General features: G+C 23.8%; 1 protein-coding gene across 1 annotated transcript in view; it reads right to left on the bottom strand.

Moving 5' to 3' along the window:
• Positions 1–15,958, bottom strand: part of LOC136989384 (V-set and immunoglobulin domain-containing protein 10-like) — an 87,160-nt gene that overhangs the window by 2,274 nt on the left and 68,928 nt on the right. Inside the window, exons 3-6 of the mRNA XM_067287503.1 lie at positions 9,234–9,444; positions 7,206–7,502; positions 4,300–4,499; positions 3,007–3,098 (exon numbers count right to left, since the gene is read on the bottom strand). Coding sequence (XP_067143604.1) covers positions 4,375–4,499; positions 7,206–7,502; positions 9,234–9,444 — 633 coding nt within the window. The 3' untranslated portion in view covers positions 3,007–3,098; positions 4,300–4,374. The remainder of the gene's footprint in view (positions 1–3,006; positions 3,099–4,299; positions 4,500–7,205; positions 7,503–9,233; positions 9,445–15,958) is intronic.

The raw sequence follows: 15,958 nt of genomic DNA, 5'->3' as shown, positions 1-15,958 counted from the left end.
ATTTAGTTTATTAATATATTAATTTTAAGGAAAATTATAAATAAAATATATTGATTAAAGCAGCTTGTAAGAGGGAGAGGGGAAAAAAATCGGTTTATTTACTCGTATCAAATTTAGATTTGTAAATTATTCAGTAAGAAAATAATTCTATTAATTTATAATAAATAATTCAGTAAATTTATAAATTTTATATTTGTATAAGAAAATTGACTGTAGTGAAGAAATAAATATCAATTATAAAGCAAAAATTCTACATAATGTAGAGTTAATATACTTAAATTATCTTGATTTGCGAGTCCAATTAATATGTATGTTGATATAGATAGATGATAAATCTACATAAATAACCATAGTTAATTGGTAACAATACATAATACACTGATACAAATTTATTATAGATACAACTTCGCTAAAAACTATACTATAAAAAAATGGCTAATTAAGTAATGAAAAGGAAATATTTAAAATTATTTTACAGAATTCGATAGAAATTCTCTAAAATTAATATATATATATAATGTTTGGGTATTTCACACACAAACGAAATAACTAGGAAACTGAAAGAGGTGAATGAACTTTGTCAACTAAGGCATTCATTATAGTTGTTTCTAATATGTAAAATTCTCTTTAAAATTCTTAAAATTTATTTACATATTAACATAATTAATTCCAATTATTGTTAACAAAGTTTATTTCACATCCAATCGTCGTTAAGATAAACATATCTTTAACCAATCAATTTCAATATTCGTCTCGGTTGATAGATTAAAGGGTTTTATGTCTATGAAAACTTTCTCTGTAAACGTTTTCTATATTACATCGCAATATCATTTTATTTTTTACAATTACTCAGAATAATAATATAAAATTACAATTCTATACTATCAATATACAGTATATTATTGTTTAAAAACAATAATAGCAATAAACAGAACTGAAAATTGAAAATACTCTGTAATACAGCCTCAAGAAAGGGAGAATAATATATAATATTGACATTTATATAAAAGAAAATATAACACACCACTTAAATTTGTTCGAAATAAGTAAAATATAAAGCGCTAACTCAAACAACGTTTAATATAAACACATGGGAAATCATTCGTAAGACATAAAACTAGAAAAGAGTAAAGTATACGAACTTCAAACGAAAGACAAGAAGAAGATAACTTCAGAAAATTCTCACAAATAAAATAAAAAAAAATCAGCAAACACGAATAATTAAAAAACAATTTATGTATATTATAAATAAATTACTTTAAAAAAAGGACTTTGTATATACTAAAACAGTACTAAATTATACATTTATTCAATAAACAGTTGGAAACATGGAAGAAATATATAAAAAAATCCATGCTAATATATTCTCCATTTGAAATTGTTTCTGAAGAAAGTAGATAACTTTGGATTTTTGCCGTGGTTTGGTATATTGATTTTCTTATTCAGTAAATGATTTGAAGCGAAATCACAAAAGAGTGAAAATTGTGTTGATTTTTTTTTTCCTTCTTTATTTTTGACGTGGAAAGAATAACGAATACAAGATTGGAAAATATTTTTCAAAAACCATTACCTCCGTTAAAAGAACATTTGAAATGTCGTCAGGACCTGATTAAAAAAGTAAAAAAAAATAATAATAAAAAATAGAAGTTCCGTTCCCCACCCTCCATTTACGCGATTGAATATTTATAAAAGAAGGAAGGGAAAAAAATTATAAGATAAAAGTTTCAAAAATTGCTAACTTAGCTTCATTATTATCATTATTATTATTATTATTCATGGATAATTTTAAAGATAAAATAAAAAATTCGAACGAAATAAAATTTTTTAAAAATAAAATAGTAAATAAAATTTTTTATTTACTATTTTTACTATCCAAAATTTTTCTGTTTTAATATTAAATTTATTGTAAGAAAATAAATTGATAGCATTTTCTAAAGTTTGTTTTTTTTTAGTAAAATAAAAAAAAATAATTAAAAACTTTTCACTTAAAACATTATAAATGTAATTATAAAAGTTAATTAAAATTATTAATAGTGATTTTTATGTATTTTTTTTAATGTTTAGTGTTAAAATGTAATTAATAATTCAAAATTTTGATAAAAATATAAATTTTGTTTTAACTGTATTTGAAAAATTTTAAAAATTAACATTAAAAAAAATAATAAAATTTTCATTTTAAATCTAAAATTTTGAAATAAAATTTTGAATATAATTGTAAAAAGTTTTTAAATTAAATTATTTTTTTTAATATTAAAAAAAAAACAAAAAATTCAAATATTAGATTAAATTTTGAATTTAAAATTCTAAATTAAAATAATAATAAAATTTTATTTTTATTAAAATTATAAAATTTAATAATAATAATAATAATAATAATAATAATAAAATGTATTACAATTTTTAACGTATTAATAAATCAAAATAATTACAAAGATAAATTTATTAATAATTATTAAATTATTAATTTTAAAAAATAATATAAATGTGTGACATTAATATGGATCAAGTAGAAAACGTTTATGACAAATTAATTCAATGTAAACTTAAAGTAAAGCAACACATTAAAGTTTTCCCAGAGGGTAAAAGTGAAAAACGTTAGCAATATTCATTAGCAAGAGTCATCAGTGAAGCTTAATTGCATTCCTAATTATAAAGTAGAAAATGCGTGAATACTTAGTTGTCAACGCAACAAATAAGGTGACCATAATTTTAATTGTTAGCATCCCCGTTATTGCTGAAGAAAATAGTTTTATAAACACCGGGGACAAGTTGCTATTGCATTAATAACACAATCCCAAATAAATTTTACACAGTGGAATATAATAAATTTTTTAAACATGTTTTTTTTTTCTTTTTTTAATTGCTTAGTGGTTCTAAAATATCAAATCTGTGGTAAACTAATGACATTTAGAATATTTAAAATTAAATTTTTCTTATTAAAATCTATGTTAAGAATTTTAATTTAAGATTTTACATAATTTTTTTTTTTTATTTTTAAATACTTACCAGTCGTTTCTCTATAAAGTCTCATTATCCGTTTTGCTACAATAAATCATTATCATAATTGTTTCTTCTACAAAGACTTCATAACCTGTAATCTGTAATTTGAAATATTATTTTCAGTTAATTAGAATTAAAATTAATTATTTTAATTATATTAATTTTTGCTTCGATAATTTTGTAAGATTTAAGTGGAATAATCGTTGAATTTTTATATTATTCTTCCTCCCTCTTCTCTCTCTTTTTATTTATTTGTTTATATTTTTTTTATGTGTTAGATTGTTTGCTATGTAAATTTATGAAGAGAAAATAAATAATTTCAAACTTATAAAATTCATTTATAAATAGTTTAAAATTTTAAAATAAATAAATATATATTTTTTCGAAATTTATTACACGTGAAGAATTTTGATAAATTCGTTGAAAATTCATTGATTTATGCACCTAAAACGAGTCAATATTTTTAAATTAGTTTCTTTTTTATGCTAGAAAAAAAGTATATATATTTTTTTAATCTAAAAGACGAAAAGATTTTAGAATTAATTCTAAATTTTTACATAAAATTACCATTAGAAGGCGATCATCTAGAAAACTCTTTCATTGAATAACATCATAATTAGTAAGCTTATAATTTATATATAATAAATAAATATTAAGAAGTTCATTAGTGATATAAGTTTAGTTTAATGAAGAGAAAGATTTGTTGTTATTATCAATAAGTTATAATGTTATACAGAATTAAAAGTTGTATACGATACTTATTGATAGAAGTTTCATACTTGAAAGGGATAACATATCTTAAAATTTGAACCATCATCAAAGTTATCATCATCAGGTAATGATTGTCTTCAGGGACCGAGAATATATAATTACCTACTTGAAATTAATTAATTGCAGATCTTGACTATCAGAAGCGAGTCGATAGAAAGAGAAACTATATCATCAGGGAGGCGATAAACAACCATTAAGTGCCACAATAATTTCAGTTTATAACATTTTATTTATGATGTAATCAATCTAAGCAACATTTTAAAAAAAAATTACAAAATATATACAGATCTACGGATATAATTTCTAAAGCGTTAAGTTACTTGAAACATTTCCTGTTTGTTTTAATGTCATTTTATTAATTAAAGAGGTAATGTAATAAAATTTTAAAACCATTAAACACTCGATATTGTGAATTTAATTGAGAACATTTTTAATTTAATTTAATTCTAATGTTAATTTGATAAATAGTATAATTTTTAATTGAATTGAAAGATTTTTAATTAGAAGTTTGTTAACGTTCACACTTACAATTTTTTGGCACTTGTTTGGACGGAATATAAAAGCCAAGTATAGGCACCTAGGTTTTCACAATAACTTGGATTGTCAGGACCTTTGATACAGTCCTAACACCAGGAATGTGTTTATAACAATCCAAATATTGCTAGTGAATCTACTACATATTGATGGAGAAGTGTTTAAATCGTGCTGTATCGCAGCTCTCTTCTCACCTATTAAAAAAATATAAAAAAACAAGAAAAAACTTCATTAAAATCTTAAAATATATATATATTTTTTTCAAGCATTAAAATAAGATTATAAAAACTTTCATAACGTATTTTTTTCTCCTGTTTTTAATCTAATTTTTATAATAAATTTCTTAACGCATCACTCCATTTACTGTACTTAAAACTTCCTGTCTTGTAAAATGTATTTTGTAATATTTTTTAATACATAAAAATAATGTGATTCTATTATAACTCGATAAAAGTTTTAAGTTGATTTAATTTACTTAAATCTGTTTACGACAGCGAAAACAAAAGATAAAAGAATAATCAAGGAACAAATTCAACAAGAGTATAAGCGTTGGATGGAATCTCGTCTCTATACCATTTATCTATTCAGCCAGTACAGTAATTGGTACAGATACAGTACTTTCCATTTCACACTCCGTCTAGGGATTTGTGGTGTATCCTTGCGTATAATCTGTTGTCGTTGATCATTGACTAGGGAAACGAGCAGCCGAGATAGTGATTATCATGTTACTGAACAGAAGAAGGGATTAAAACAGGATAATGTTTTATCTCACTTTGTTTATGGAAAATACTGATTTAATTTTTATGCCGGGGATCAAAAGATTCTCTATCAACTTAAATAATTTGATTTGTTACATTAAACTGGGTTTGCTTCTCTATTAATGGTGCTTGTTCCTCAATGGTTATATATTATGGATTTTTGTTTTAGATTCTTTAACCGAGTTTCCCTTCTGAGAGGAACTTAATTAAGTCAGATTTCTTAAGATGAAAGTATTTCTTTTTTGTTTTATTCCTCTTTATTTATTATGTACAGTACATTATGGTAATTTACGATTTTTATCAGGATGGTAATTCTTCTTAATCAATCATTCGCATCGAATTATATTTGTATTGTTTATAATAATCCTTTCTGTATTTCCAGTATATTATATACGATGAAAATTTTCTTAAGAAAATGTCTTTTTGATTATTTAGAGAATTGTTTCTATTTTATTAATCTAAACTGTATGACACTGCTTTGAATTATAGAAAATTTACGTAATAATTTTTTTTAATTTTCTAAAAATTTCAATTTTTAAATAATAATTTGATTTTTATAAAACCAAAAAGTATTAAGTTTTTTCTAGTAAATTTGTTTTTTTTAATGTTTTTCATCAAAGTAATATTTTTCAAGATGGAAATGGAAAGATCAAACGTTATTTTTCAGCATTTTTTTTTAATGTTTAAAACTAGAAATTTTAGATAATTTTATACTTTCAGAAGAAATTATTTGTATTAAAGTATAAAGGTTTTAAGATATTTATACAAAAAACAATTCTTAAGTTAAATTTTAATATATTTTTTTCTTTTAAACCAAGCAAACAAAAACAAGATATGAAATAACTACTGTTTATAGTTATAAAATTTTATATAAATTTTTACTAAAATTAAATTTTAGTTTATTTTTTTTTCAATTTAAAATATAACGAAAGTCTTTTTTCTACTTAGAATATTTTCAGCAAGGAAAATAAAATCAGAATTTTATTTTCTTTGCTGAACTGACTGTTCTTTGCTTATTTTTAGAATATTTCTAAATAAGAATATTTGTAATTGTTTAGCACCTACTCAGCAAAGAAAAATCAAAATAATAACTAGGAAGTCTACTAAACAAGATTTTCCTAATAGAATTTAAGAAAAATATAATATATATATATACATACACACACTGATTTAGTAGAACGTAAACATTCTCTTTCTGTTCTTTTTCTCTTGATAAGTTACATTTGTATGCCATTTCAGAAATTTTTAGAAGATAAAAAATAAACAAGATGGCATTTGAAAATTCTATACATATATATATTTATAAAATGATGATAATTCTGTAAATTCATTTAAGTTTTATCTCGATAAAATTTTAATTACCTTATTAATATTCACGGCAAATGTTTAGATAAATAGGATAAGATAAAGAAAATCTTGGGTTTAATGCAAACTATTCATGAACTCTTGCCAACATTAAACGAGTAAAAAGCTAAAAAGCTCATTAGTTTGTAATTACTACTAAAGTTGTTAACAAAGAGTGTAACAAGAATAAAATATGGAAAATTCCTTATTCAATTTTGTCATATTATTTAGGTGAATAATGAAAGACCAATTAAAAATTCGGGATCTTTTCAACCCCCCTTAATTTCAAGCTTGTTTATAATTATTTCTAATTAAGTTTTAAGTTGTGAAAGAGAATATTTTACTATTTATTCAACTAACCAAGTCATTTATATTAAAGAGAATGAGAAAAGGAAGAAGAAAAATTTATTTTTTTAAATTTTTTTTAATGATTAAATTAAGCGATATTCAGACAAATCTGATAATTTCTACCATTCGAATTTGTGTGATTTAAACGTAAAGACTATCATTAACGAAGGAGTGTTTCAGTTTGTGTTAAATAAGCATAATTTTCGAGCTAATAAAATTATAAATGATGATGATTTCTTCATGATTTTTAACCAATTAAAAAGCTTTTTAGTTAAGCGATTAGGAGAAGTTTTTAAATATTAAAAAAAATAGTAGATTTTATTTATTAAATAATTTACTGTAAATTAGAGAATATATATATAAATAAATTTATTTATTTATTAGTACTTATGAATTAAGAAAAGTGAAGAAAATATATATATATATAATATATATATATAAAATTAGTACCATTGAGAACGTGTACACTAATGCTTGTAGCATCAGCATTCGAAGGACCACAGGTATAGTTTCCTGAGTCAATAGGTTGAGCATTGGTGATATATAGACGACTTATAGCTGTATCTTCTCCTGCCTTTTGTAGGTTAATCTCCCCCCGTGTAGAGTCATAGTTAATCATTCTGTCGTTGTGATACCAAAAGACGAAAGCAGGAGGTTCTGGACTTTGGTTTATCAGACAAGTCAAGTTGATAGAACTACCTGTTTTGACGTACAGATCTGGTGATTCGCGGATAGAAGCTTTAGGAACTGTATACAAAAAAAGAAAAAAACAGGAAGAAAACTATATAATTATCAGAGATAGAAAGAAAGAAATACCATTTTCCCTTGAGGTACGAAAACAAATTAAAGAACTAGTTCAATATAGTAAACATTATGTATTAATTTACTGTAGATACTAACGAAACAATAAGTTTTCTATAACCTTTAGGGAAAGTTAGTAATCTAGTAATGAGAAGGAAAAAAAAAACCTTTAACAAATAAGAAAATATAACTTCTTCATAAAATATATAAGCTATATACAGTAATTTTCTTATCTGATTACTGTAGAAGGAATTGAGAATTTCTTCTACCAGATTGCACTTCTGTTGGCTTTATTAAAATATAATTAACTTATCTAACATTTATATATATAAAAATTTATTAAAAATAAGCATCTTATTAATTTATAGAAGAATAATTAATAAAGTTTAATTTATCAAGAATTAAAAATAAAACGTTTAAAACAGTTCTATCAATGGCTTAAAGTGTTAAAATAACAAAATTTTTTTGATTGTAATTTCCTTTAAAAGATAGATCATTAAAAAAAATAAATTACCGACACTTTATTTGACAAGACAACACACAATTTGATGGGTGTTTTTTGTTTTTTAATTTTTTCTTCCTTAACAGAGAATTAAAAATAGAGGGAAGAGAATGTAAATGGATAGTAAACGTTGTGATTTGGAGTGCATTTATGCACATTAGAGTAGGTCCGAAGCTTGGAAAGTGTCCAGAACTGTACTATAGAAAATAGCAATCGATACAGACAGGTTTGGAGACTGAAGGAATTGATTGCAGGATTAGTAAAAGAGGATCAATTGAGAGTAATGCAACGTTAGTTTCAATAGGAAAATCAATGGAACGAGTTGAAACAAAAATTGAAAAATTATTATTATGTTTTTTTACTTTTTTAAAAAATAGCATGTAATGAGGATAAGAAATATTACTTAATGCATTTTAAAGATAGAGTAAAAGTCTCCAGAAAGTCCAGACTTTATGCTATCCACAAAATACACTTTAAGGATGCCGGAGATGAAAAGAAATTGGAATTTTTAAGAATAAAAATTTATAAAGGAAGAGGAAAAAATAATAAAAATTCAATTATAATTTTTTTTATATTTTATTATTATTTTTTTATGAATAAAAATAAATTTTCTTCTTAAAAATTTAATAGTTATGTGAAGTTATATTTGCATTACATAGATTGTAAATTATTGAATATTTTTTTTATTTAAAAAAATCAATTTATTTTCAATTTATTTTAATCTATATATTTTTCTTTCTTCGATTAAATGGAAGAAAAATCATTGATTGATGTTTCTTATGCGAAAATTTTGAAAATCTGCTTTAACATTTTTTAAGATCTATTAATTCTGATTAATTATTTTTTTATTACTACTTATACATAGCTACACATTTAATATATCTTATAAATAATCCTACAAACAGGAAATCCTAAAAAAAATTAATCTTTAGAAGAATAATTTAATGTTTATAACAAAAATAGAATTTATCTGTTCGAATTTTTATTATCTATTTATAAAATTTAATAGGTTTTTTTAAAGTAAAACGATAGTACAAATTAAAATTTATATAGTAAAGTGGCTAAGAACTTATAATTGATATTAATTTAAACGGCAACAAATTAAATTAGCTTTCTAAGATCACATTATAAGTTTGAATTGAATCAAATTTATAGAAGTAATAAGATTAACTTACCTACAACAGTGAGAAACACAAACAAACTAATGAGGGGATGCGTGTTCACTTGACATTCGTATAGACCAGCATCCGATAATTGTGCCAACTGCAGCTTTAGAATCCAATCGTCTGAACGTTCCATATGAACAGCCTGGAAGCGATCATCTGATGTATATGTAACTAGTCCAACTGTTAACACATGAAAATCTCTTCTTCTGATCCATGACACCTGAAAATGGCAGTACGTTGGTTAGCAAACAATTTTGACGTCTATCATTTTCTCGCTTCTTAATACGACTCTATAGAATGAGAACATTAGCCTCTCCAGCAAATTAACCGCTCTCTTTGCTAGACATAGTAATGTGTTTACGTCTGACTACGAATCAATGTTCCCCTTCCATCATTGTCGCTGTAGCCTTTAGCAGAAAAGTATAATTTGTGGCATTTAATAGTCACTCACTGAGTTTAATAGAAACTAAGTGAGCTTGCTGAAAGTCTTATAAATCTTCATAAACTGCACCCACTTCATTTTATAATTATCTTTTAAATATAAAACTCGTTTAAGTGGGTTGAAGTTTTAACTGAGAAGAAACTTTTGAGGAAATTTATTTTAAGATTTATTAAAATTGGATGTAAATTTCTAAATTATGCTTATTTGTTTTAATCGTAATTATTATATATGTTTATATCACGGTTTAAGTTGTTGCGGTTATGGTGAGTTACAGAAATGAGATGGGGTAATATTGTATGTTACATTATGCGAGATGGTGTTTAATTTTTGATAGATTAGATAAACTAGAATTAAATAGAATTAGGTAAAGTTAGATAGACAAACTAACGGTCTATCTGAAAGATTAGAGAACTGGGTAGACTAGTTTAGTGACGTGTTAAACTGTAGTAAGATTACCATGTTGACGTCTAAGATATTCTAGCGTATCTATACTAGATATGGTCACCTACACCCGAAATTTTGATATGTAGAAGTAATTTTAAGCAAGATTTAGATAAATTGTCATGTAAAATTATATGGGTAGGAGTACGAATCGTAAAATGTCATTTTGTTAGATAATCAAATAAATCTAAGGTGAGGTTGTGTGAGATTATGTAAGATTAGATAGCCTGAGGTAACATTTAGTTCAGATAGCTTAGCTGAAGATAGCTGAAGTAGCATTATGTTAAAGTTAGATAGACTAGGATAATAATATCTATCTAATCCTACCTGGGATAATAGTGTTTCAGGTAAGATTAGATAGCTAGAAATATAATTGTATTTATATATATATAAGATTAGGCATTGCAGTTTTTCAATAAATTCTTGAAATAAATTAGATAATTTATAAGTAAATAAATAAGATATAAAACATAAATTCTAGCTTTTAAATCATATAGCTTTATTCATAATTGAGAAGGTATGATGTGCTTTGCCTGGGAGCCGAACCATTTTCCTTAAATGCAAAACGAATGTAAAGTACTAGCCGATACACACCATTAGATAATCTTCTATCTTGATGTGACTCGAGAAGTAGATGAATTTGAATTAGTTTTGGGTTAAATTAAGTAAAATTAAATAGAACGAGATAACATTATCCCATATAAAACAGATGAAAACGTAAGTAGATGAGAACGTTACATTCGGTTAATATTTCGGATATTCGGTGACTTTTAAATTAATAATATTTTAAAATATATTTATTTTATAAATTAATTTACTAATTTCTAAATTGTTTTAAACAAAATTATTAAATATTATTAATAATATGTCAAAATATAATGTGAAGCAAAGGCGAAACTGAGTAAGATTCCCTTTATACACGATAATATATTGTGTTTAGTAGTATTAGTTTACATAGAAGTTAAATTAGTTTGGACTGGATTAGGTATGTTTGTCTTCTACTAGTTTAATTTGTGATGGCTTAATTATCAAAATTCAAATTAGAAAATTTTAAAATTAAAATAAGTTGAAATAATGCCAAAACTTCATTCGTGTAACGCATTAAAATATTAAAAAAAATAAAAAAATAAAATAATAATAATAATAAGGTAAAGCAATAAAATTTTATTAGACCATTCAAAAGTAACTTTATTCGTTACTAATTTTTTGTAAGAAAAATTTAAATTTATAAAATTTCAATTATAATTATTAAAGATAATAAAAATCCAGTACGTTTATTAATGCGTATATGAATTAAGTTTTCATTTTTTTTCTTCTTTATGATCCCGAAGATTCTTTTCTTAATTAATTTGTAAAATTTTTAATATTATTGTTATTATTTTTAACTTTTTCTCGACGTTACTTATTTTATCCATCGATTTTCTAAGTGGTTTTTCGCAGTTTTGGTTGTGCCTATCCGCAACAAAGACATTCTTTCACTCCTACTGTGGTGGCTACTAAATAAAGTAGACTTCCATCATCCCTGCCAATTTTCCTTTCTTAAAATTGATCCCCATGTATCACAGTAGTGTAACTTCGAATAATGCAATCGGTTTTTATTCAAAAAATCATCTTACAGCTTAAGTAACTTGACTGCTTATTTTTTCATTTGTAAAACCCCATTCATTGTCTACATGTAATTAAGTTTTATGGATTCTTCTGCAACTATCGAAGACTTTGGTTGTAAAAATACTGTAATTTACTAACAAAAGAAACGTTTCTTATATAATTTTTTTTTCTTCTTCTTCTTCATCTTCTCTTGCTCTTTATCAATAGTTTCTGTTTTAATGTTATACATGAATTTTTTTAAATTTTTTTTATTTTTAAACTTTCTTTTTAAGTCATAAAAAAGCAGACAATTACTTTTCTGATAATGTTGACTACAAATATACATTTTTTCTTTCAAAATTTCTTTAAAAAATTATCATGATTACAACATAACATTAAATAAATTTATGTAAATTCGCAACTCTTTTGCATACGTAATATTAAAGATTTTTAATAATTTGTGATTTTGCATGTAGTTTTATCTTAAAGAATATTTTAAATTGCAAAAAATAAGTACAATATATATATATACTAAAATAAAATAACTTGGTTTACGTATTAAAGTATTCTCATGTGAATACTTTCTACATTTATTTGTATCAGTTAAAGAACAAATTGTGTAAATATTCTATAACTTCATAAAAATTTCAGACATTATTTTAGTAATAATAATAATTTAAATTTTTAAAATTTTATATCTAATAATAAATTTTTATCTTTTAAAATGGAAAAAAAGTTTAATTTAGCTATCAACAACAGGATACATTTCATTACTCTTCCAACTCTCCAAATCGATTAAATTAAAAATAATTTTCTATGGTTAATTTTTAAAAAAATTTTATTATGATTTTAATTTCTTGTCGTAGATTTTAATATATTCCTAGCAAAAGAAATTTTGTTTAATTAAAGATATGCAGGAAACTATAGAAAGAAAGAAGTATAATGTAAACAAAGACAGCAATATAAAATACTAACAAAACTAGTACAATTTAGAAAATCGTTAATAACTTAATCCAACTTTCTAAACTGGATGCCAAATAACAATTGTGCGTAATACTCCCAGTAGATGCCATTATTGTACACAGAAGAGACTGAAGTGAATTCGAACCACACTTTGATCAAACATTAGACTACAGTATTGGCTCTAAGGTATCTACAAGAGCAATCATTTAAGCGAGGTAAAAGGAAAAAAAAAGGGAAAAAAAAGTTTGCCATAATTATTCCCTTGAGAAATAAACTTTCCTGAGTAGTTCTTTAAACGATATCGCTATTTACCTCTTCCAGATCTTGAAATCGAATTGCTCTGCTAGTCCAAAGTAGCAACACACCAAGAAACGTGCTGGAGAGTTTTCTATACAGAATTCCTTAATGGGAGTATTAGAAAGCTCGTAATGTACAGTTTGAGAAAATGTAAGATAGCATTTCTATTTTCCTGTATTGTTCAAAAAATGTTGAAAAAATAAAATTAATAAAAAAAATTCTTTATTTTTCTTCTTCCATGAGAAACTGAATTGATTGTATCACTTATTCTCTTTCAGAAATTGTATTTTAGATATATATATATATATATATATATATTATATTTCTTTTACTTCAAAAATTTTAAGTATAAAAATTGAAAGATTGTATATATATATTTTTTCATAAATAAAGTTATATTTTATTATATTATTAAATTAAATATATTAATATTTAATCATTTGGGAAATTTTCTCTTTTTTAATATATATTACTGGATTAAAAAATTTTAATTTTTTTTCTGCAATTGCGTTATATTTTTACTGCTTTTGTGTAGTGATGTGTTAATGAAAATATTCTATACTTTAATTAGTAACGCAAGACTTGCAAACCGTTTATTCATACAACAATCAACTACACTTCTTTCATTCTTTGACAGTATGCAATTGGGGTTATCATTCCTCATCAGTTGTCACTTAAGAGCTGCAAATAATACCTACGACAATCACACACGATACAATAAAAAAGCATATTGTTTTGCTTACATTTTCTTCTGTTCTTTTTTTTTAAATATTTTTTACATTCATTAACAATTTTCCTTTAATCTTCTAAGGTTGTAAGATTGAAAGATTAAAGCAGTGTTAGAGATTGTAGTATTATTGTAGAAACAAGGGCTTACATTGTTAATTGGAGTGTAGAATAGATATCTTTTATCACTTCACAATACAAAAAATAATTTCATATTCAATTAAACACTTTTACTTTAAAACTTTGTTTAAATAAAATAAAACATATTTAATAAAATTTTGAATATCTTTGTAAAGTTTACAACTAGATTTTTATTTTGTTTTCAGTTTGATGAGAAAATATAACTATTGTAATTTGATTGTAGCGAAAGAAAATTACATTATCACTAAGTTAACAAATACAAAAATTCAATATTTAACAGAGAATTTATTAAAATTAAATAAAAAGAAAATCGTAAAAATATACATAAAATCTTCAGACTTTTCTTCGTTTTATATTAATATTCTTACAACTAGTTACTTATGCACTTCATATCAATAATTCAGCTGAAAAGTATTAAAGCAAATGAATATTTAAAAGGAAATTTGTTAAATCAAAATTCCTTGTTGTATTTTCTTTTTTTATGATTAAATTATTAATACAACATAGCTATACGTATATGTGTACATAAGCATTTTTAAAATTTATTATCCATAAATTTTCAATTATTTTTTTAAAAATCTATTTTCATAAAAATATATGTATCTTTTTTTCAAATATTTGCCAAAAAATTTATGAATTATTTTAATCATTCGCAGAATAAAACTCTTAACATTTTAATAATGTTAAGACATATGTATTGTAAAAATTACGACAGCACTTTTCATATCTTCTGAATATTTATGAAGTGTAGAAAAAAATGACAGTTGACATCTTAGATAATGTTTGTATTAAAATTTAAATTTTCTATAATCAAAAATAATGAAAAAATTTTTATAAGAAATTCTGCAAAGAAATGAATAATATTATTGTAATTTATTAAAAATGAATAGAAGAATAGATATTGTTATTTTTTTAATTATTTTTACGAGTATTTCCTGGATAAAATGAAACCATTTTCTTTTCCCTGCTACTCTTTTTTTTATCTGTATCTTACACTTATATTACACTAAACATATCAAAGATTGGCCATATAAATAAATATAGTTAAAAGTTTATATAATACAGTAAAAGTATTGGAAATCTCGAGTGCTGCGAATGGGGTAATTCTTTTCTGAAATGACTGCTGAAGAACAAATCCACAAGAATTTAGCTCTTGCCTGTATTTGAAGCTGAACTCCATTCCTCTCCATTATCAGACTCTGGGACAGGTAAAGAAAAAGAAGAAGAAGAAGAAATATATATATATATATATAAACCTTCTCAGTGTTGATCTCTTATCTTCTTCTTTTCCTATCTGTCAACGTCTTTGCTTGTCGTAGATGTGATGGTTGCAATCTGATGCCAAACTGCTTTCTATTGGTTCAGAAAGTAGAGAAAATAAAGAAAAAATCGGCACCAAGTCTAGAAGTACGACATAAGCTATTTTTATAGATAATATGTAAGAGTTTTTGTCTGAAGCCGTGAAGATTTAAATACGAATGTATAGGATATAAAGCTCAGCTTAGTCGACATTTATCTTTCTTTTTTTCTTTCTTTTTTTTTTCTTATTGTGTATGTTAGTCTTTATCAAATGGATAGATTTTTGCCTTCTTTGTCTCAAGTAGATTCCCTTTGCCCAGGAGAGAGATAACTTTCGAGTAGTAAATGTGACAGAAACAACTTGATACTTCTAAGAACAGTACCTATTGACAAGGCGGAATTGCCTATTCTGTATGGATAGAATAATCCCAAAGATGTGACTGAAATGACAATTTGACAAAGGACTACAAGTTTCTTTTTTATGATGTTATAAAGAAAAATAGTTTATTTAGTGCATATGGAAAAATTGTAAGCACTTACGAAATTCTATCTTTATACCTTGTTTATACGTTAACTACTTTGTAACAACATCGAGTTAATGTTTAAATTAAATATGTAATTTTATATTAAACCTACTAATTAATTAAAAAGTATACTACAACAGTATTAAATTTATATAAAACATACGAAACTAATTGATATCTCCTGCATAATGTGGACTTTGCTACCTTTAAAATTGCTTAATATCAAATACTTTAAATGTATTTATTATAAATTCTAGTTAATAAACTGTTAAATAATTTTATTTATAAGAATATAAAACCCATTTATCAAAAAA

This window comes from Centruroides vittatus, unplaced genomic scaffold (genome assembly GCF_030686945.1).
Source record: "Centruroides vittatus isolate TY-2023 unplaced genomic scaffold, ASM3068694v2 scaffold_490, whole genome shotgun sequence".
In the NCBI taxonomy this organism is placed as follows: domain Eukaryota; kingdom Metazoa; phylum Arthropoda; class Arachnida; order Scorpiones; family Buthidae; genus Centruroides; species Centruroides vittatus.
This window is presented reverse-complemented; position numbering and strand designations above follow the sequence as displayed.